Below are 23,287 nucleotides of genomic sequence, written 5' to 3' on the forward strand. Positions count from 1 at the left end.
GGATGTTTTGAAAGAACAGCATGTATATTTTCTATGGTGAAACAGACCACCAGCCCAGGTGGGAGGCATGAGTCAAGTGCTCGGGCCTGGTGGTCTGGGAAGACCCAGAGAAATCAGGTGGAGAGGGAGGTGGGATGGGGGACCGGGATGGGGAATACGTGTAACTCTATGGCTGATTCATATTAATGTATGACAAAACCCACTGAAAAATAAAAAAATTAAAAAATAAATTAAAAAAAAGAAGAAGAAGGTTGTGCATTGAAGAACTGATGCTTTAGAAGTGTGGTGTTGCCAAAGACTCTTGAGGGTCCCTTGTACAGCAAGGAGGTCAAATCAGTCAATCTTAAAGGAAATCAACCCTGAATACTCATTGAAAGGACTGATGCTGAAGCTGAAGCTATAATCCTTTGGTCACCTGATGGGAAGAGCCAACTCATTGGAAAAGACTCTGACATGGGTAAGGATTGAGGGCAAGAGAAGGGAGCAACAGAAGAGGAGATGGTTGGATGGCATCATCAACTCAATGGACATGAGTTTGAGCAAACTCCGGGAGATAATGAAAGACAGTCTGACGTGCTACAGTCCATGGGGTCACAGAGTCAGATACGACTGACCAACTGAACAACAATAACAACAACTCAAATGCCAGTTGGAGAGAGTTGGAGATGACCAGTCTGGAGTGGAGAGGCCAGGCAAGAAGCTCTTGCAGTGGACTAGGGAGTAGAGGAAAGGCTGAGACCAGGCAGTAGTCACGTGACTTAGAGAGCCTTGAGGCCACAAGACTGGTGGTCAGACAGGAAGAGGCCGTGATTGGATTATGCTGTCACTCCTCTGGGCCTCCGCATCTTGGGACATCAGGTATAGAACAAATCAAATATTGATTCTAATTCCCCACCTCATTTCTATATGTAGAAAACTGGGTGGACCCACAAAGGCAGGTTGGGGTGTTCAGGGCTTGATGAGACTTGTATTATGTGGCCTGATCCAAGTCACCAGTAGGTACTTAGTCAAATCAGAGCCAAGGAAAGAGCCCTGGGGTTGTCCTGACCAGAAAACCTGGGCATGAGAGATGGCCACATAATCAAGTCTCATCAAGTCCTGAATGTCCCAACCAGCGTTGGTGGGTCGTTCCAGGTTTCCTACATACAGAAACTATGTGCTTCTAGCTGTGGGGCCTTTCTGCAGTGAGAACACAAATACACACAACAAGGTTAGTAGGATAAAATGACATGATGACTATGAAGGGCCTAGATATTAGTTGACTCATATTCAGAATGTTCTTCTCACTTGCCCTGATTAAAATCATCTTATCGCTCCAAGTATTAAGTTGGAGAAGACTCTTGAGAGTCCCTTGGACTGCAAGGAGATCCAACCAGTCCATCCTAAAGGAGATCAGTCTAGGGTGTTCATTGGAAGGACTGATGCTGAAACTGAAACTCCAATACTTTGGCCACCTCATGCGAAGTGTTGACTCATTGGAAAAGACCCTGATGCTGGGAGGGATTGGGGGCAGGAGGAGAAGGGGACAACAGAGGATGAGATGGTTGGATGGCATCACTGACTTGATGGACATGAGTTTGAGTAAACTCCGGGAGTTGGTGATGGACAGGGAGGCCTGGTGTGCTGTGATTCATGGGGTCTGAGCAACTGAACTGAACTGAACTGATGTGGAGGAGAGTACAGCAACCCACTCCAGAATTCTTGCCTGGAGAATCCCAATGGACAGAGGAGTCTAGCAGGCTACAGTCCATAGGGTCGCAAAGAGTCAGATATGACTGAAGAGACTGAGCATGCACACTAAAGATGTAGGTCTTTAATAGCACACCTGCCTGCCTCCTTTCATTCAACAAATATGCTCCAGAATGCAGCTCTGAGAAGAAAAAATCCTAGTCTGCTGCATTTATCACTGCAGTCCCAGCATCCAATACAGCTCCTGGTCCCTAGTAGATGCTCACTTGGTGTTAACTGAATTAACTAAACACCTTATAGGCACCATTCCACACGCTGAGTACTGTGATGAGCATGACAAAGTACAGTTCTCAGGAAGTTTATTTGAGTGGAGACACACACACACAAAAAAAACCCCAAATGATCCTAGTGACAATGGTATTAAGTCTAAGGGGTGGCATGTTAGGAGATGTCAGAAAAAGCTGTTTTCCAAGTAGGTGATCAGGGAGGGTGATATTGATGTCAAGTGTTCCAAGCAGTGACAGCTAACACAAAGGCTCTGGAGTGGGGACCAGCTTGAGATGATCGAGAGACCATAAGGTGCTCATGTGACTAGAGCACAGGGAATGAGAGGAAGAGACATCCAAGATGAGGCAAGGGAGGTGGGCAAGGGCCATGTCATGTGGGACCTCAAAGGATTTGAGGAGGCCAGATTTTTGTCTCGTTTGATTGGGAAGCCATTGCAAGGTCTTAGGGAGAGAGGTGACTCAATCTGATATACACTTTTATGTGATCACTCTGGCTGCTGTATGGAAAACGGACTGGTTGGACAGGTGGGGAAGGAAGCAGGGACCCCAGTTTGGTTATTGGTGTCCAGGTGAGGGGCAGGAGGCTTGGACCAGAGTGTAGCTGTGGGAGTGGAATGCAGTGGGCACTTGTTTCCTCACTGACCACCTCCCCTGCCCTTGGCAGCACTTGGCCCCATCGTCTAACCTTTCCCTCATCCCTGATCATGATCGAGCCAACATGCTTGTGCCAAAATCTGCCACCCACACAGACCCCAGAGCCTCTCAGAGATGACAGACAGGCTTGGAGGAGCTTCAGCACCACTAAGAACAGGTCTGGGCATGGCCATGCTGGGATTAAAGCGGGGAATCCTTAACCCAGTTATTGACTGGAATTATTGATTAGAAAGAATGGAAGTGAGATCTGAAAGCACAAGGCTATCTTAACCAAAGAGTGAAATGGGGCAGGAAGCTGAGGCAGATGCTGAGTGATTCCATGGAAACATATGAGCCAAAATGACAATAGCAGTTATGAGAAATCAGAGCAAAGTGCAGCAGCTTCTTGGTCATCCCAACCTAGGTGTCTCTGTGGATTAGGCCCTCTAGTCAGCTCCCAGGGAGGCTCATGTCTGCCCTGAGACTTGCCCCACCGAGGCCGGGTTACTACTGACAGAAAGGACAGGTGCCACCGGGCACATGATGTGGAGGGGAAGACACCTCTGGAGAAGCAGGAAAATCTGGGCAGAGAAGGAAGCCTTGGGAAAGCAGTTGTCCTGGAAAGAATCTGATGTGGGTCAGGTGGGAGCCAGGGGCCCACCCTGCCCGAGGGCTCAGGCCAGACACATCTTTGACAGCAAGAAGGCAAGTTAGGGCTGGAGCCAGGGAGGCACGAGGAAGCTCTGCTTGTGGGCCCAAGCAGCCCCCAGAGTGGCCCAGATGAGCTACCTGCTGCCCACCAAGCAACACAGGCCCAAACAGCTCACTTCCACCCCAAAACGCCACCCTAGCTCAGGCCCCAGGCCCTTCCTCACACTAGGATCATGGAACAGCCTGGTTACCCCCTCCAGGCTCTGCCACTCCAGTCTACTCTCCTCAGCACACCTGGGTGATCTTTCAAGAGCACCTCATTGCCCTAGAGACTGGATTCAAGTTCCTGAACTGATCCCCCAAACTCCCTTCATCTGACCCCCACCTACACCTCTCTGCTGCTCCTCCTGGGCCCACACAATGCTTCCATATACCAAACTCGTCCTAGTTTTCAGGCATATTTTTCCCTCTCCCTGGGATGTCCTCATCCCCTCCCTCAGCCTCTGGGAACCGTCTCTACACAACACAGGTTCTCCTCCTTCGGGAAGCCTTCCCAGAACATCCAGTCCTTGACTGGTCCTGCAAGCACTCTCTGCCAGATCGCCTTGTCTTGGGCTTGCCTCAGGCTTGCCTCCCCAGGCCTGTGGGCTTCGCTCCCCACACAGCATCCCAGACTCCCTGCTGCCCTGTGCCCAGCCCTGTGCCGGCCGCTGAGGACGAAGATGTAGAAACAGCGCCCCTTCATCAAGGAGAGCCCGTGTGCTGAGGCGACCCACCTGCAGATGCCCACCACCCAGGGCTGACTGGACAGAAACAGCCCCCCTGTTCCAGGGCTCAGAGGGAGAAAGAGGGATCTGAGCTGGGCCTCAAAGGATTTAATGGTAGAGGAGCAGAAAGGGCCTCCTCAGCAGAGGGAGAAGAGAGAAGACAATGTCTAATGAAGTAGGGCTTGGTCTGAGGGTTGGGAGGCGGAGACGGGAGGCAGTTGGTGAGGGTGAAGAGCTGGCGCTGCAAGAGCCACCCCGAAAAACCTGTGTCCATGCTGTGAGTGATGGGAACTAGAGGAGGTTTGGGAGCAGGAGACAGACGTGGCTAAAGTCAGGTTCTAGAAGGGCGGGTGTCCAACCCCGGGGGCCCTAACAGTGACCGCCAGAAAGCACACACGCCAGACACCAGTTCTTGACTGTTAGTCATCATGTCATGCCCACTGGCTGCCACAGTGAGGAGGGTGGTCAGGACAGAGAGCAGACCTGGGAAGGAAGTGAGGTCCAAATTCAGTAGGTCTGGGCTTCTTGTAGAGGGCGACAGGGGAGGGACTCAGAAGCCTCAGCCCAGGCTGAACATTCCTCGCGGGGCGGCAGCTGTGCCCTGACTAGGCTGGATGCAGCTCCAGGCAGGTCTCAGGTCCTCCAGGGCTGGGTAGGCCGCAGTCAGGATAGCTGCTTGTCTGGGTTCATCAGTTGCTCCACCTCCCGCATGAACCGCAGACATAGCTCTTCCTGCCAGGGCAGAGCCACGCACTGCACAGCCACGGGCAGCCCCACGCTCTTCCTCATAGCCTGCAGGGGACACAGGGGTTAGGACCCGAGGTGTCCAGGCAGGGCCCCACCTGGGCCCGGGAAGCACCCCAGCTGGGAAGGAGGGGCAGCACAGCAGGGACCGCCCGCAGTCTCTAGGGGTCCTGCATTAAGAAAGGCCGACAAGGCCTGCCCCTGTTTATACTGTCCTCTCCACTAGAGGAAGGGGTCCCGGTGGGGAGACAAGGGGAAGGGACTCACCTTCTGCAGTATCTTGTCCCAGATATCGCCAAAGTAGCCCTTGTAAAGCTGCATCTGGGCCTCGTCCTCGGCAGTCACCGTGGTGACGGGTATCACCCCCGCAGGGAAGTCCAGGCAGTTGTAGAGCAGAGTATAGCTGAGGGCCCCTGAGACACAGCACAAGGGGCTGAAGCAGGTCAGCCAACCTTCTGTGACGACTGTCCACTCCGAGCCCCCATCTTCCACCCTGAGAGAGAGCACTGGCCTCCACCAGCAGGGAGGGGTTCTCTCCTAGGACTGAGACTTGAGTTGAGTGACAAAGCCCAGGAACCTGGATTCAGGGCAGGCTGGAGAGCCCGCTGATGCTCGCCCTATGCCTCTACCCCTGCAGCTTCATTGCTGTTTTCTTGGTTTATCTAAATCCCACCTGGACTTCAAACACCACCTCGCAAAAACCATAGACTCTGTAACAAGACCTCCAACTTGAATATCGCTGAGGACGAGGAGCTCATTCCCTCCCAAGGCATACCACCTGACTCCCATCTCTCCAGCCAACCAGACTGCGAGCCTATCGGGGGTGGAGTCCTCTCCCAGGGCTCCTCCCCTTCTACTTTCCAGCAACCCCACCAGGCACAGGGCGGAACTCAGAAGAGAAGAGACAGGTGAGAGGGATGTGATGGGGCTGCCAGCCTCACCTTTGGCCTTGCCTGGGCTGTTCAGGTCTAGAGCAGGGCCCACCATGGGGGTGAGCAGCACATCCAGTTCCAGGGCTCTCCACTGGGCCATCACGGAGTGCCGGTATACCTGCAGAGGACACCCGAACACCCAGCGAAGCCCTCAGACCCAGCCCATTACATGGACTCTGCAGCACAGGCACTGAGGCGGGGTGACTGGCCCCATGCCTGCCCCAAATCCAACTGAACCACGATAGGATGGAGGACCTCAGGATATTCAGACAGGGATGCTTTCAGGGGGCATCAAATGCTCCACGGAACCACAGAGACCGCTCTTCCTGCCAGGCCAGGGCCACAGAGTGCTGGTTACAGGCAGCACCAGAGTGGGGAAGAGGTGTTCAGGGCAGGAGTCCCACCCAGGCCGACCCAGGCCCTTAGTACGGGCCTCCAGGCAAGTGAGGGTCACAGAGCAGGCCCCAAACGGCCCAATCCAGGGAGTAGGAGCGGGGGATGATGGGCCACTCCAGAGGAGCAGAGGGACCAGTGCCCAAGAGACCCCAAGGCATATGCCCTGTCTGACCCCACCCCCACCCGCCCTACTCTAGACCGGGGCTCTGGCCTCACCTCAATCTCATGATGCAGTTCCCAGAGCTTTCCAGCTGACCTGGACAGAGGGAGTGGAGTCACCGACCATGACGATCACAGCCATGAGGATTAGCAACATCAGGCCCCTACTCTCAAAACCTCCCAGATCTCCTTCCTCCTCAGACCCTTCTCAATTCCAGGGCACTCTGAGAGGAAAGCAGTGCAGGGCAGAAGTTCTAAACCCTAAAATTCATATCCCATGGAGTCCCCAAGAGGGACTTAGGCCAGACCCCCAGCTACTCTTAGGACACAGAGCCGCCTGAGGTCCTCAATGCCTGGTGATGAGAAAAGGAATGGGCTTCCCCCGTGGCTCAGCGGCAAAGAAGCCACCTGCAATGCATGAGCCACAGGAGACACAGGTTCAGTCGCTGGGTGGGGAAGATCCCCTGGAGGAGGGTATGGCAACCCACTCCAGTATTCTTGCCTGGAGAATCCCTTGGACAGAGGAGCCTGGCGGGCTCCAGTGTCCATTGAGTCACAAAGAGCTGGACACAATTGAAGCGACTTAGCACACACACATAAAAAAGAAGGGAAGTCCACAAGTTGTAAGGGCCTGAGAATCAGGCAATTTACTCCCATCTTTTCTGCCTTGAGGCCCCGAGGGGCAGGCAGGAGCAGGCACAGTGCAGTTCGGTCTCTACGACCAGCACTTCTCATGGGTCCCCAGTATCCCCCGCTCCTTGCCACCCACTAGCTCCTTTCTGTGCCTTTCCACCCATATCCAGGCAGGGCAATCTCCTCCTCTTCATCCTCTCCCAACCCTGCTCTCCCTCAGGTCCTTACTCTCCAGCCTCTCCTGTATCTTCCTAAGACATTTTCAAGATTGCCCCCCACCCCAACCAAGGCCACTGAGGTTGCCACCCTGCCTAGACCACTTCCAGCCTCAGAAGCTACTTCTCTCATCATTTCCCATTAGAGAGCACTTGGACCCAGGTCAGGGGAACAGGCATGTAGGCATCTGGGCATGGGAAAAACTCTTACCGAGACTTCATACTGTTGAGAGAGGCTGATAACCTTGGGAGCTGCAAAAGAACAGACAGTGTCAGTGACTGTTTAGGCCGGGTGTGGCAATAATCTTCAGGCTACCTAGGCCTCCTCCCTCTGTCCTTCCCCGCAGGCCCCAGGTCAGCACTCCTCTCAGCACGCAGGTTGGCTGAAGATGGAAGAGCATGAGGGGAGGAAAAGAGATAGGGTGGGGGCTGAGAAGAAGAGGAGGCTAAGGGAAGTGGGAAAGAGCCCAGTTGGCGCCCACCCTTCCACTCCTTGTGTCCTCACCAGAGGCTTCATCATGAAAGCCAGCAGTCCTTTAAGCCATCCGGGCAGCCTCAGAATTGAGATCAAGTCCCCCAAGCAGGGATCCACGAAATCACCTTTGCTGGGAGACAAAGGGTCCGGTCCAGGTGCATCCACCCAAAGCGTCCCTCCTGGCTCACCCCCACCTGCGGCATCCCCCAGTCTCCACTCAGTAACTCTACCTCCCTCCTCACCAGACTCCAGTAACCGCAGCCTCCAGCCCCTTCATCCCAGCCTCTCCTTTCCAATAGGTGACATGTGTCTGCAGACCCTTTGAGATGCTTGAGCTCCACCCATATCCACTGGAGCTCCCCAAGGCAGGGCTCCCTGTCTCCTTCCATTGCAAACTCAGCTTGAAGCAATAAGAACTGTGGGCAGCATCTCCCTGGCCAAAAGATACTGCCTAGGGCATCTCCCCACAGATGCTGATGCCAGTCTGGAGGCACGAGTGGTGTAATCCCGAGTAGGTGCAGTAATCCCGAGTAGGTGCAGTAATCCTTGCCTCTGAAGCTATCTCTGCTCTCGATCTCAGGGAAAGGTCTCAGGCAACTGATCCTGGAGCCTCACCCCTAGGGCCAAACTGAGGGGTGGCCCTTTCCACTGAAGTGAAAGTTGCTCAGTCATGTCCAACTCTTTGTAACCCCATGGAATAGTCCATGGAACTCTCCAAGCCAGAATACTGGAGTGGGTAGCCGTTCCGTTCTCCAAGGGATCTTCTCAACCCAGGGATCAAACCCAGGTCTCCAGCATTGCAGGTGGATTCTTTACCAGTTGAGCCACCAGAGAAGCCCAAGAATACTGAAGGAGGTATCCCTTCTACAGTGGATCTTCCTGACCCAGAAATTGAACCGGAGTCTCCTGCATTGCAGGCAGGAGTATGGGCAGCCTCCCAGACCATACTTGGCTACTGGCAGAAGTCCATTCAATTTGGGCATGTCCCCAGGAGGCAACTTCAAAGACCTGCCCTGCCCCCAACAGCCTTTAGAACTGAAAACATCCCCGTGGGACCAGCTTCTCAAATATGAGCTCTACAAAGCCCCATAAAGCAGGTGTGGTCCAATCTTCTGACTTTTCAGACAAGAAAACAGATCCTGCTGAAAGGCGGAAGATGTGGCACGAATCCGAGGAGTGTGGAATAATGGCAGGTCTATGCCTCTGCCCTCCTGCTTGACTCCACCCTTGTTTCTCAATCCTTCCCCAATAGATAGGCGACTTCCTGCACAACTCAGCCCAGGGCCAGGCCAGGGCTGCTCAATACTGCCTCTCCGCACACTGGCACCTTTCCAAAGTCTCCCTGACAAGGCAGTTCTAGGCTCAGCTTGAAGCGGGAGGGGTGGTAAGGTCCCTGCCCAGAAAGCTCCAGGCCATCTTCAGGTTCTGCCGAGGCCTGTCCTCCATCTTCCCCAGTGGCCTGTCCCAGGGAGGAACACAGCACTCAGATGCTCTCCCTGTATCTCCCCATGTCCTGATCCCACCACCCACCCCCAAACCCAGTCACTCACAAGTTCTGTAGGAAGGTCGTGCCACCATCACTGAACAGCCCACCAATGCCTAGGATCTCCAGAGCTTGGGGTATGTTGCTCGGCAGGAAGGGAACCAGCTGCAGAGATGGAGGCATGTAAGGTTCCAGACCTAGAAACCCTTGGGTCCCATCCCCCAAAACACACTGTCCAGGCAGCCCTCAACCCTCACGGTGCCCTCACTGGAGCCACAAAGGCACCCTTGTTGGCCCATGATAACTCCCCGTAAGATGTGTATCCTGAGAGGAGTCTGGAACCACATATAAGCTGTCTCAGGTGAGTGGCCCCAAGCCTGCCATCTCAGTGCCTTGAGAACTCCTGGTAAGCTGTGCACCACTCTTTGTCGTTGACGAGGAAGGACCACTCCATGCAGCTCCCACATCCCAGCTCAGAGGTGAGGTCACCATCAAGCATGTACCCCAATACTTCTGATCAGCCCCTTTTAACCGGTCCCCCAGGGGTCGAATTTGCGACTCCACTCTCAGAACAATCAGGGAGCAAGGGTGCCAGGGATGGGTGGCAGCCATGGATACCTAGAAGGCTTCCCTGAAGGAGAGGCAATGCCAGGACCTGTGGGTTTCCCCCTCCCCTAGCATACCGTGTGGCCAGCAACCTCGAGTCTCTGCTTGGTCTCCAGCAGGGCCCGCTTCATGGCCGGCGTGGGCATGGTATAGTTGTCGGTCTCATAATACCCTATACGCAGGGGCTGAGAGCTCCTGTAGATCTGGGGGCAGCACGCATGAGTCAGAGTTAGGTCAGGAGAGGGTGGCCCAAAGCAGGGCTCCCAGAGTTCAGAGCCACTACTCAGCCCCAGACACAGCTTTGAGGCTGCTGCCTAGATCCCCCGAAAACTGACCGCCAGGGAGGCCAGCCCCTGTTGTGTCTGACCCCTTCACAAAACACCTTCCCAGTGACTCCGCAGGTGGACAGAGCAAGAAGGAAGATTCCACAGGCTTCAGGTCTAGACAGGGAGATAGGCCTATCTCCTAGGAGGGAGAAATGCCCTCCCACTCGTCAGGGCAGAGTGGCAACATCAGGGCAGAAACCCAGGCGTCCACAGCCTGTTTTGAGAATGCAAGTCCTGGCTCCCATAATAGATTGCTCCAGACCTTGGGACAGGGGCCTCATTGCCTCTCCTCCCTCTCGGGAAGGGGCCCTTGGGTAGAGTTAGAACATCTCCTCAGTTGAGGAATGGGAGCTTGCCCTCCCTCGCCCCAGCCCAGATCTCCTGCTGCCCAGGGGTCTTCATCATTTCCCAGGCAAGAGGTCTGTAGCGAGTAACACCAGACCGCTGAGAAACGGCACTTACATCACACAGCTTACACAATCTACATTAACATGGTTTTACTACACCACTCCTGGAGGAGGGCATGGCAACCCACTCCAGTATTCTTGCCTGGAGAATCCCCATGGACGGAGGAGCCACCAAGAGCTACAGTCCATGGGGCTGCAGAGTCGGACACGATTGAGTGACTAAGCACACACTCTACCACTGCTCACATCTCTAACTTGACTACTCCTGAAATCTGTTGCCCGTAAAGTACAGATAACTTTATTAGTCATTCTTAAAAGACCCGTCAGCTCTTCAATAGGATCACCAAACGACAGTTTATCCTCCAAGACTCCTTGAACTGCTCTCCTCAGAATCCTCACTTCGCTGCACCCACCAGTCCTAACCAATTACATTATGACCCAATCCTAACCAACCCCCTACACTGACATGAAAGTGAAAGTGACTCAGTCGTGTCCGACTCTTTGTGACCCCATACACTATACAGTCCATGGAATTCTCCAGGCCAGAATACTGGAGTGGGTAGCCTTTCCCTTCTCCAGGGGATCTTCCCAACACAGGGATCGAACCCAATCTCCCGTATTGCGAGCGGATTCTTTACCAGCTGAGCCACAAGGAAAACCCAAGAACACTGGAGTGGGTAGCCTATGCCTTCTCCAGCAGATCTTCCTAACCCAGGAATCGAACCGTGGTCTCCTCCATTGCAGGCGGATTCTTTACCAACTGAGCTATCATTGACATATCCGCAGACAAACCAACATCAATATTCTAACTTTGTGCTCCTCCCCCATGCCACTAAGGCTCTGTGTGGGCAGCGCCCTCCCTCACCACAGACAGTAATACACTCAGTCTTATCTGATCTACAGGCTGTTTGGTGAAATTTTGGGTGAGCCAGTATCTGACAGATCCCTGCCCACAGATCCCAGTTTTCTCTGGGAGAGAGATCGCTCCGCTTTTAACTGTTCTTAATTCACTCAGCCTCCTTGCCAAGCATTCTGCTGGAGGCTGGAGATAGAGAAATGAATGCTGTAAGAAAGGCTCCTGTTCACTGTCTTGTCAAACGTGGAAGAGGTTCGGGAGTTCTCCCTCAAGCTGTTCTTAGCCTCAAGGTCCCTCCTGTTCCACAGCGACAGCCCCAAGGCTCTAGCTCTCAGCCAGCCAATTTGAAAGGCTCGGGATTGCCAAACGCAGGAAAGGGCACCATCTGGTGGCTGTTTGCAGAGGTGCTACTGCGCTCAGTCACTAGGTCGTGTTGGACTCTGCAATCCCATGGACTGTAGCCCACTAGACTCCTCTGTCCATAGGATTATCCTGGCAAGGATACTGGAGTGGGTTGCCATTTCCTTCTCCAGGGAATCTTCCCGACCCAGGGACTGACCCCACGCCTCCTGCATCTCCTGCATTGGCAGGCGGATTCTTTACCCCGGTGCCACCAGCAGAGGTGCTAGTGCTGGCCTTAGACCCCCGGGGGCTGGTTTTCAGGAGACAGGGCCTCCCAGGCCTGCCTGCAAGGGCTCAGAAGCACCAGTGAGCCCTGAATCCAACCCCATGCCCACCCCCACCCCTGCTCACCTCTTCCCTGAAGGGCAAGGGGGGCACAGTGGGGTCCAAGCGGAACATGTCCTCACACAGCAGCGCTCGCAGGCACAGTGCCAGGCTCTCCACATCCCGGGCCATGGGGCCGACCGCGAGCTGTACTGTGGGGCAGGGAGGGGAAGAGAGAGAGATCACCCAGCCCCGAGGGGTTCCGGGGCTGGGTCCAAGCAAGCGGTGGGCCAGGGCCCTGGAGTGTGAGCAGACAGGAGGTAGGAATGCAGACCTAGAGTGACCTGGGGGCCCAACACTTCCCCCAAGGAGAGGCAGGGGCAGAGGTGCAGACCCCCCTCCTCCAGGGCGCAGAGGGAACCACAGACCTCACCTGCTACCTGTCCATAGACACTGCCCTTCAGGCCACTCTTGCTGGATAAGAAACACAAGAGGTTGGAAATGGGAAATGGCCACCCCCTGCCCGACCCCACATCCAGTCAGCAGCCCTCAACTCTCTCACCACTTTGGCAACTAGGAACCAGGGGCTGGTGGTGCTGTAACACTACCTCTTAGCAAAACCCCAGTCAGGGAATCCCTGCCTGGAGCCCGGAGAGGTGGAAAGCTAAGCCAAGGTCACACAGCAGGACTCAGAGGCTCCCTCCACTTGCCACCTACATCCTACCTGAGGCGGTTCCCTGTGGGTTTGAGGCCGCAGATGCCACAGAAGGCTGAGGGAAAGCGGATGCTGCCTCCAATGTCGGTGCCTAAGCCCAGTGGGGAGCCCCCAGCAGCAATGAGGGCCCCCTCGCCTCCTGAGGAGCCACCTGGGCTCTTGGAAGAATTCCATGGGTTCACGGTCGGGCCAAAGAGGGGGTTACTGCAGTCAAAGCTGGAGGAAGCGGGAAGGGGTCAGCCCCTGTCATGTTGGTACCAGTGCCCCTGCCCCCCACGCTGCACCCCTGGGACCCAACCTGAGCATGGACTGGGGGACATTGGTGTGCACGAAGGGCAAGGCACCCTGCAACTTCAGCACCTGCACCACCACACAGTCACCCTCCGCTGGCACCCCCTGGTTCAGGCTCAAGCCCAGTGTCGAGTCCTGGCCCTAGAAGGAAGGATGGGTGAGAGGGACATGGTTGATGAGCCAGGGGGGTTTCAACACACAGGGTCTGCTCCCACTACCACTCCACAGGCCAAGCCAGGACACACCTGTGGTGCCCTCTCAAGGCCTTTGGACCTAGGACTTCCTCTGAGGGTGACCCAGGACCCAGAGCTGGCTGGCAGGGACTGGGGCAGGGCACACCTTGTAGCTGAAGCATTCCTTGAGGCTCACGGGGACACCATAGAGCAGGCCCTGTCTTGGGGCCTTGCACAGCTGAGTCTCACAGTCTGCCAGGTAGCTGGTCACACAGTTAGTCCCTTTGTTGACTTCCCAGGCCTGGGGGAGGGAGAAAAGGACATACGAGGCTGGCTTCTTTTGTTTTTTCAACTGTGGTATAATCAACATAGCGTAAGATTGGCCTTTTCAAATCTACCACCAGTGACAGGGTAACCATTAACATGACCCAGAGCCAGGAGCACAGAGGGTTAAGTAGGCCCAGTACTGGCCCCACTGGGGACACGAGGCCCAGCTTTATCCAGGCTGTCTCTGACCACCCCACCCACCTCCTCCTTCAAGCTACACCGGTGCCCAGTGAGGCTAGATCCCCGTGTTGAGTCGCACCAGGAGTCAATGCAGAGCAGGGCTAGACCCAGGCTTCTGCTTCCTGGCACCCAGCACTCTCCTCTGCCCCAGGCCTGGTCCACACCTGCCCAGGTGAAACCTCCACCCCTCCCCAAGAAGACCTGAATCTGAGGAATGGCTGGCTATTACCAGCTGATAAGATCATGAGTGTGGCCCTACTGCCAACTCAGGTATGTGAAATCTGTCTGCTGTCCAGGGCAGGAAAAGAGGAGGCCAATCTGTAGCCAGAATGCTCTCTGTGGATGCTCCCTCTGAAGAGCTGGAGCTTTTTCAGAGACATGGATTCAAAACAAGCAGCCCCATCTGTTGAGAATGTGTCCTTTCAATGCACCTAGCCCAGGGGTGTCCAGTCCTTTCTCCACAGTCCCTCTCTGTCCCCCTCACACCACTCTCACATCCCTGGCACTCATGTCCACCTGCTTAGGGGTCAGAGTCACTGCCACGTACTCTCTTCTAAGAGATCATATCACATACAAGTCATTCTCACAAAGCACAATTTCTTCCTTCTTTTCGTTTCAAACACATTTCTCGAGCACTTACTATCAACATATAAAAGACATAGTGTTAGGCCCTAAGGTACAAAGACAAATAAGACTCTGTCCACCAAAAGCCCACACATGTGCCTTGGGAAAGAGAAAGACAAGGCAAGCCCTACAATGTGATGAGTAATGTGCTATTAGTAAGTGAACGCTGAAGAGGAAACCCTAACCCAGACTGGGAGGGGAGGAGGGTTATGGGAAGCTTCCTGGAAGACGTGACTTCTCTCTGAAGACTCATCAGGGGAGCCTGTTGCACTGTGCAGGGCAAGAGCAGGGAGAAGAGCCTTGCAGGAAAAGGGAACCCAGAGCACAGCAGGCTCTGGGGCCAGGTAACTCCAGCAGCTGAGCTGTCGATGCCCCAAGGCCCGGAATCCTTGACCAGAGAGGACGCTGGAATGCTGAGCTGGCAGCCGGCCAGGAGGCTGGTGCTTGGTCCTGGAGGGAGACTGGTGGAAGACCAGGGTAGTGGGGGAGACAAGGGGATGGTCTAGAGGGAGCTCTAACAGGGAACAGACCAGACTCAGTGACTGATGGGGTGGGGGCGGAATGGGGAGGGAAGTCTGGGCTAAAAGCCAGGTTTCTAGCTAGGACAACATACTCAGTGTCCCCAGCACATGCACATACACTGAGCCTTCTCTCTCATACACACACACAGCTCTGGCTCCCTCCCTCTCTCCCTGGCAGCCCTTGGCACTGTGATCCCACCATGGCCCTCCAGCCAGGTTTTCCCACAGCCTTGCAGAGAGAGAGGAGGAAGGAGCAGGGTCACTCCCTGGCCTTACCTTTCCCATGTAGGTGAAGAGCACAGCCTCGGGAGACAGGTCCCCATTTTGTAACTTCTGTACCAGTTGAGGCAGGGGCAGGGCCAGCAGCGCCTCTGAGTCCAGGTCAGGGTTCTGGGGAGACACCTTGGATCAATCCCCTACTCCCCCCAGGCCCCATGTGCCTGCAGCAGACACCTATGGCCCATGCCCCCAAGTCTCAACAACTACCAAGCACGTGCTCACTGTCACATACCAGCCCATAACAGACATGCCCACCCGCAGCTGACATCACAAATGTGCTCCAGCCTGGGCAGGCCCTTGCCACCTGTGGACAGTACATATCTATCTCTTCCAGAAGCTCACTCGAGGGGGGCCCAGGGAGAGGCCACATCCAGGCTGAGTATCAGACCATTACGAAAAAATTTCCCAGGTGGCGCTAGTGGTAAAGAACCCGCCTGCCAATGCAGGAGATGTATGAGACAAGGGCTCAGCCCTTGGGTGGGGAAGATCCTCTAGAGAAGGGTATGGCAACCCACTCCAGTATTCTTGTCTGGGGAATCCCATGGACAAAGGAGCCTGGCGGGCTACAGTCCATAGTGTTGCAGAGAGTTGGACATGACTGAAGTAGTTTAGCACAGTGGTTGCTGAGTGTGGCCACACACCTTGTTGATGTGCTCTGTGTTTGGATTAAATGTTACCACCATTCCCATTGCACAGCTTAAAAAAACTGAGGTTCACAGAGGGGAAGTGCCTTGATTAGGACTTAGAGATAAACTATAGTTCTCTGTCCATTCAGCACAAGCTGCCCACTGGCTGTCCACCTGCACCTAACTACTCAACCCTTTGGCAGGGGAGGGCAGAAAGAAGAAAACCCTGTCCTAGGTGGCTGGGGTTGAAGTTAGAGCCACATCCAAGAGAGAGGTTTTTTTCCATTCATCCCATACATACATATTAGGCATCTACTCTGTACCAAGGACCATGCTAGACATAGGGATACAGAAGTGAACAAGAAAGTCACCTCCAGGCTTTGGGGAGTTTGAACAAGGTGCAGAGTTGGGAGTGAGGAAATAATTTGGTGGCTCAGTGATAAAGAATCTGCCTGCAATGCAGGAGACCCGGGTTCAATCCCTGGGTCAGGAAGATCCCCTGGAGAAGAAAATGGGAACCCACTACAGTATTCTTGTCTGGAGAATCCCATGGACAGAGCCTGGGGGGATACAGTCCAAAGGGTTACAAAGAGTTGGACACGACTGAGCAACTAACACACAGAGATCATTTATAAGTAAACAAATAAGAATTTTAGATAGTCAGAAATAAAGAAAATAACATGGATGTACTGAGTGGGCAGCACACAGGTAGAGAGGGTGGTCAGGGAAGAGCTCTCCGAAGGAGGGACGTTGGTCAGACACCCACTGCCAGGCCTCGGAGGCCTCCAGAGTCTCTGGGATCAGCCCCTGCCTGCAGACTCCCACTGGCTTCCCCCTCAAGGGCTTTGGGCTAATCAGGAGAGCATCTGAGTTCAGCCACCACATCTCATCTCTACCCTCCTCTGCTCTTGCCAAAGTCACCAGGGACTTCCTCGTTGCCCAATACAGCAAACACTTGACTCTTCATTCTGCTTTGAGTCTCATGGAGGCGTTCACAGGGCTGACTTCAGACTCCTCCTGGGCACAGGCATACCCCATTCCTGGGATTCCCTCCCTCCTCTACGCTGTTTCTGTCATCCACTCATTCAGCCAGTCAACACACATGTTCTGAGCACCTACTCTGTATCGAGCACTACGTTAGGGCTATGAATTTAGAGATGGCCAAGACAGACAAGTCCCTGCTTTTAGAGCTTACCTTCAAGAAAACAAATTAATTGAGAAAAGAATTTGAAAAAGAAGAAAAGAAACTTTAATAACACAAGGGACATCCCTAGTGGTCCAGTGGTTAAGAATCCGCCTTCCAGTGCAGGGGATGTAGGTTCAATCCCTGGTTGGGGAACTAAGACCCCACATGCTGCAGGGCAACGACTGAGCCTGCGTGCGCTGGAGTAGCAGTCCCCAAACTTTTTGGCACGGGGACCGGTTTCATGGAAGACAATTTTTCCACAGGCAGGAGGGGTGGGAAGGAGGTATGGGGGTGGGGGGGGTTCCTCAGTAACGCGAGCAATGGGGAGTGGCACATGAAGTTTCGGTCACCTACCCCAGAGCACACCTCCTGCTGTGCAGCTGGTTCCCAACCCACCATGGACTGCTACTGGTTGGTAGGGGCTGGGGACCCCTCCCCTAGAGCCTATGCTCCACAACAAGAGAAGCCCACACACCGCAACAAGAGAAAGCTGGCGTGCCTCAATGGAGACCCAAAGTTTTTTAAAATAAAATACATTTTTAAATTAAAAAAAAAAAGAAAGTTAACAAATGATTTTGACAGATCACAATACGTGTGAGAAAGGAAGTAAACAGAGTCTGTGCCAGAAAGAACAGCGGACAGACTCAGATGTGCGGGGCAGGCGGAGACATCGTTTCAGCTACGACCTGAAGCACAAGAAAGGAGACAGACACAGGGAGAGGCAAAGGCTCCCGGAGGCTCCTCTGGGCACCTGCTCTTTCCTCTCTGGTGCTGGGAGAAGTCATGCCTTCTCTTGGCTTCCGCTCCAGGCCCCTACACCTATCACACGGCCTCTAGATCGTCCTTCAGCCTCCAAATCATCCCTCGCCTGACCCAACTGAGCTCAGACCCGCTCGCTAGGCTATTCCCTTTGTCCCCTCTGTTCCTGTGTCCTTCCCCTGAGCTCACCTCCTATCTCCTTTCCACCAGCTCCTCTTCACCAAGGAAGGACGCTGCCATCTATCCTCAACTCCGCCTCCTTCCAGCCACATCTAACCAGTCACCACACCCCTAAGCAGCTCTGGAAAATGGCCACCTCTCTGTCTCCTCTACTGAGACCCTTGCCACTGCCGATCCTTTCTCTACTGGGTCACACAGGGGCCACCTAGCTGGCTTCTGTGCCCAAGCTTTGTCATCAGACCACACAGCACAACAACGAGCTCGCCTTGCCTGTCCCCTTCAGGTTGCCTCCCACCACAAGGTCCAGAAGATGCTTCTAGGCTGAGGTCCTGTCAGACCCCCCTGCGCCCCCTCAGTGTGACACAGTCCCACTCACTCCCACCTCACGCCCAAAGCTGAACACCCATCACACACACCCACCACACAGCCTTTGAAACCCAGTCTCAATATCAGGAATATTCTACCCTTTCCCCAAATTTGTTAGAGATACAACACTTACTTGGGATTTTTTTCTTTTCTTTTTTCCTTTTTTAATGATATAAGGAGAGACAAGGAGAAAAAACGGATCCATGATCTACCCCCAACATACTAGATAACTCCTGCGTGCTAAATCGCTTCAGTCAAGTCTGACTGTTTGTGACCCCATGGACTGTAGCCTGCCAGGGCTCCTCTGTCCATAGATTCTTCAGGCAAGAATACTGAAATGGGTAGTCATGCTCTTCTCTAGGGGATCTTCCCAACCCAGGGACTGAATCTGGGTCTCTGCATTGCAGGCAGATTCTTTACAATCTGAGGCATTAGGGAAGCCCAGACAACCCCTGATGACTTTCTTTTTTTAAGATATGCAAAATGGAAAGGAAACACTCCCCCCACCTCTAGGACCACACTGACAAGTCCCTCTTCTGAAAAGGAAGTCATAGTTAACAGTTTCTGATGAAACCTCATAGGTGAAGAAAAGTTTGTGAAAAACCCACAATGTATATAGTTGTTTATATATATTCTATTTTTGGACAGAGGGATCATACTATCCTATGCCTTGCATTTCTCCCCTCACAATGAAAATAGCAAGATTTTTTTCCGATTATATAAATATGTGCTCATTGTAAAAAACGAAAAACGGCCTACCAATTTGTGGAAGAAGGTAAAAATCACCAGAGAGCCCACCACACTGGGGTAATGATCACCAGGAGCCTGATCACCACCATTTCCAACCTCACCCAGGGTGTCCACAGAGGTCCTGTGCATCTCAGCTAGAAGCTGTCAGTGAGCTCCTCTCAGTTCTCAGCACAAATGTTCATTCCTTCCTCTGCTTTTCTGTGTTGACAGTTGATGACACTGTTGCTAACAGCTATTTTTAAGTCTTCAACTAGTTATCAGGCAGCTGAGACATTTTCTCTTTCACAAGACACCAGAGTAAGTCTGAATGTCCAGGAGGCCAATCTAAGAAAATGGAGGAAATTAAAATGCATATGGAGAATGCAGGGAAGTATACAAATAAGATCTCACCAAGCATGTGGCCATCTGTATGCCTTTTTTTCCAAGAATAGGATATTACAGCTATCATTGAATCACTGCCCCTCCTCAACCTGTTTTTCTCCTGAACCACCTACTGTCTTAATTTCAGATACCCTAGATGGTCCTTCGAGTTGTTGTTTTTTTTTTTAATTTTATTCATGGTTGATTGTTATTATTTTTTTAAATCACTTCTGTTCTATTTCAAGATATACATTCCATTCGATCATGTGACCACTGACATTGACTGAAACAAAAACCATACTATTCTTCCATTCATTTACTGAATTGCTTTAAAATCAGCTTCTGGTTGGTCTTGGAGATGCCAGGAGATGGAACTACAGGTCAGATCCAGTTGAAGGGAGAGACATTTGTAATCCAGTGGGATTTTGACAAAGGGGCTTGTAAGGTCTGTGCGGCAAGGGCGTTCAGGTTAAAACCAGAGGTGCAGAGGCACTGAAGTGTGGGCAAGTGGGATGGCTCTCCCAGTCATCATGGTCTATCAATGGCAGTCCCTCACATCAGTCTAGAAAGGATATTAAAACTTACTTAGGGGGCTTTCCAGGTGGCTCAGTGGTAAAGAATCCACCTGCCAGTGCAGGAGAAAAGGGTTCAATCCCTGGTCTGGGAAGATCCCACATGCCATGGAGCAACTAAGCCCATGTGCCACAACTACTGAGCCTATGCTCTATAGCCCAGGAACCATAACTATAGAAGTCCATGCACCCTAGAGCTCATGTTTGTCAACAAGAGAAGGCACAACAATGAGAAGCCCGCATGCGGAAAGGAGAGAGTGGCCCCAGCTCACACAACTAGAGAAAAGCCCGTGCAGCAACAACAACCCAGCACAGTCAAAAATAAAACAATTCATTCAGGGAGTAAGGTAGAAGCAAATGGGCAAATGCATGTTACAAATTAAGCCTCATGGTCAACAGAGCGTATGAAAAGCATGCTTCACTCTAAAGTTGCTCTAGAGTTCTGAAAGAGATGAACAATTTTGTGAAGTTCAGGAGGCGCTTGGGACCTCCCCTCCTCCAGCAGCACTTTGGGACACAAGAAGTATCTGGGTCCCAACTCACTTCTCTGCAGTCTATCAGGCAGGATCTGTACCACAGGCTGCTGTATTCACCCAGGGCCCCCCTGACCTCAAGGCCCCCTTCTCAGTATAGGGCTGGGCTGAGAAAGCCCCAGAAGAAAGGCTGCTGAAACAGCCTCAAAACGCCCAGCAACTCCAGAGCCAAGCAGAAAGGGCCTTAGGGATGGGATAGAGGAGGGGCTTCTCCCTAAGGTCATGTGTGAGCTCAGCTAAACCACCCACCTTCTCCAATGGCTCAATGGGTTAAGAATCTGCCTGCAGTGCAGGAGACACAGGAGATGTGGGTTTGTGTGGGTTCGATCCCTGGGTTGGGAAGATGCCCTGGAGGAGGAAATGGTAACCCACTCCAGTGTTCTTGCCTGGAGAATCCAAGGACAGGGGATTCTGGTGGGTACACAGACCATGGGTCAAAAAAGTCGGACACGACTAAGCAACGAAGCACACAAACTGCCCACCTCCTACTGATCCCAAAACTATTGTCTTCAAGACTTCACCCCCTGTGCTGACTGCTCAGAACAAGACTGCTGAACTAGTTCTCCCTTTCTTCTGCCAGTCACTAGAAAACCAAAAGGGAATTTCCCTACTTATCTGTGAGAGCCAAGTTTTGGTGTTCTGAGGCCAGGCTCTGACCCACAGAGGATGTTTAAATAACTTTTGGTATTTCAAGGCCAAAACCTGCCCTGGAAGTTATTGTTGTGTTGTTGTTCAGTCACTAAGTCATGTTCTGCTCCTCGCAACCTCATAGACTGCAGCATGCCAGGTTCCTGTGTCCTTCACTATCTCCTGGAGTTTGCTTAAATTCATATCCGTTGAGTCCGTGATGCCATCTAACCATCTCATCCTCTGCTCCCCACCCCCATTCTCCTTTTGTCTTCAATCTTTCCCAGCATCAAAGTTTTTTCCAGTGAGTCAGCTCTTTGCATCAGGTGACCAAAGTACCAGAGCTTCAGCTTCAGCATCAGTCCTTCCAATGAATATTCAGGGTTGATTTCTTTTAACAAATCTACCATGGAAGAGTTGGTTCTTAAAAATAAGGAAAGGCTGTTGCTCCAGAAGGAAACTGGATGCTTGGATCCAGATGCTGATGCTTGGAGCTGAAGTGAGGGAAGACCCACCCTTCTACTACCCCACACCCCTGCCAGCTGGTGGGTTCCTTGCAACCAGGAGAGTCATGTGGGCAGGAACTGTGGGTAGATTCCTGCAGCTGCCCCCACACATTCCTTGGAGCCCGCAGAACTCAGCTAACTAGTTGCACAGGACTTGGAGTCTCTGGAGAAACCAAGGTTCTCTAGGCTGGGCCTGGCATCACTGCAAGGATCCCTAAGCAGAGCACCAGGGAGCTCAACCAGAAAAGAAGGATCAGACAGTGATGAAGCTTTGCGCAAGTAGATAGGGCAAGTGGCCAGTTTGGATTGAGTCCCTAAAAACAAACTGATAGTGTACTTTCACTGATTGTGTGCCAGGTCAGTGAGTGAGGGCTAAAACCAGATATGTTTTTATTTCAGTAAATAAACAAATAAGACATTTTCCTGGTCCAGGAATGGTATGGTGTAAATTCATACCAGTACATCCAGCTAAAACCTCAAAGCAATCAAGGCCACACCCAGGGCCCCGCATCCAAAGTTCTCCCTTCCTAATCTTTATTCCCTGCTCCTCTCCACTGGAATGAGGCTGGATGGTTCCACCAGGCATCATCTGGGTTCTAGTTCTAGCTCCTGCCTCATCCTGTCCCATCATCTGGAATGCCTTCCCACCTTATCACATCTGAATTCCATCCAACACCTCTTGGGGCAAGTCTTCTCTCTCACAGCACAAAGGAACTGAGTTTGGTATTTTGACTTGTAACTGAGTCCAGTGTGTCATACCTAGAGGAAAGCCTCCTCTTCCAGGCCGCTTCTCTCATCCCCATACACACACTGAGCTGATCCAGAGGGAAAGAAGCTTGTTGACAGGTCACCCAGGGAAGGGCTGGAACTAAACCTATCCATGAAAGGAACTTATAACCCATCCGACTCCACAGCCAGGTGACAGGAGTCCACCTCAGTGGGTAACACCCTGTGGACTTGAGCAAGTCCCTCCCCAGCTCCCTCTGAGCAGCCTCAATGAATTTGAACTGTAAGCTCTCAGAAGCCCCTTGGCCATCACTTTATGATTCCAAAGTCCTAAACCCAAGCATCCTATTGGTTCTCATCTTGCAGTTTAAGCGTCCAGTAAGTCCATGATCTTGAGATTATCTGGCACACAGAAAGCTCCTCTTTGACCCAGTGAGGCGACAGCCTTCGACGACCTGCCCTGTCCCTTTCGTTTCCATTCTGCCTCTAGGCCCCATCTGGCTCAGAAAAGTGTACGGAATGCATGATGGCGAGAGGGGTGTCAGAAAGTTACAAACCTGCGCTGCCCACACACCTGAGCTGCCGGCCGCCCGCCCCTCCGCGCGCCGGGGCGGCTCAGAGCGCTGCTGCCCCTCCCCCTCCGCCTCCACACCGATTCCAGCCCCGGCTGTCACCTGGAGCCGGAAGCGCTGCGCCGCCTTGTCCATGGTGCCCAGGGCCGCTTTCTGCCTCCGTCGCGCCCGGACCGCCGAGGCCCGCGCTGTCCGGCGACTGGACCAGCGCAGGGCCAAGGCCGCCGCCACGAAGCAGCAGGCCAGGGCGGCCCCGGAGACGCCGGACAGCCCGGCCCATGGTTCTTCCAGCACCATGATCTCCCGCCGCCGACCGCTGCAACCGATAAGGAATCTGCGCTCGCGGACTCCGCCGCAAAACCCGGCCTGGATCAGCCCGGGATCCAGCGCCCGCCTGCGCAGGAGGGAAGGCAGGGGCTGTAGAGTCGCCGGGCCAAGCGCTGTTGCCTGGCAGCCGGCTGGAGACAGGTGGAGCGCAACGGTCAAGGT

General features: G+C 53.2%; 1 protein-coding gene across 1 annotated transcript; it reads right to left on the reverse strand.

Moving 5' to 3' along the window:
- Positions 1 to 2,041: 2,041 nt before the first annotated feature.
- Positions 2,042 to 23,287, reverse strand: LOC136152471 (fatty-acid amide hydrolase 1). Its single transcript, XM_065913780.1, has 15 exons — positions 22,901 to 23,287; positions 15,033 to 15,146; positions 13,271 to 13,405; positions 12,939 to 13,072; positions 12,650 to 12,856; positions 12,359 to 12,399; positions 12,013 to 12,137; positions 9,748 to 9,873; positions 9,132 to 9,229; positions 7,612 to 7,711; positions 7,318 to 7,358; positions 6,316 to 6,355; positions 5,713 to 5,821; positions 5,039 to 5,184; positions 2,042 to 4,819 (listed from the first exon to the last, which is right to left on the reverse strand). Exons 1-15 carry the CDS (start codon positions 23,093 to 23,095, stop codon positions 4,691 to 4,693), a joined length of 1,740 nt encoding a protein of 579 aa, XP_065769852.1. The 5' UTR covers positions 23,096 to 23,287; the 3' UTR covers positions 2,042 to 4,690.

This window comes from Muntiacus reevesi, chromosome 1 (genome assembly GCF_963930625.1).
Source record: "Muntiacus reevesi chromosome 1, mMunRee1.1, whole genome shotgun sequence".
In the NCBI taxonomy this organism is placed as follows: Eukaryota; Metazoa; Chordata; class Mammalia; order Artiodactyla; family Cervidae; genus Muntiacus; species Muntiacus reevesi.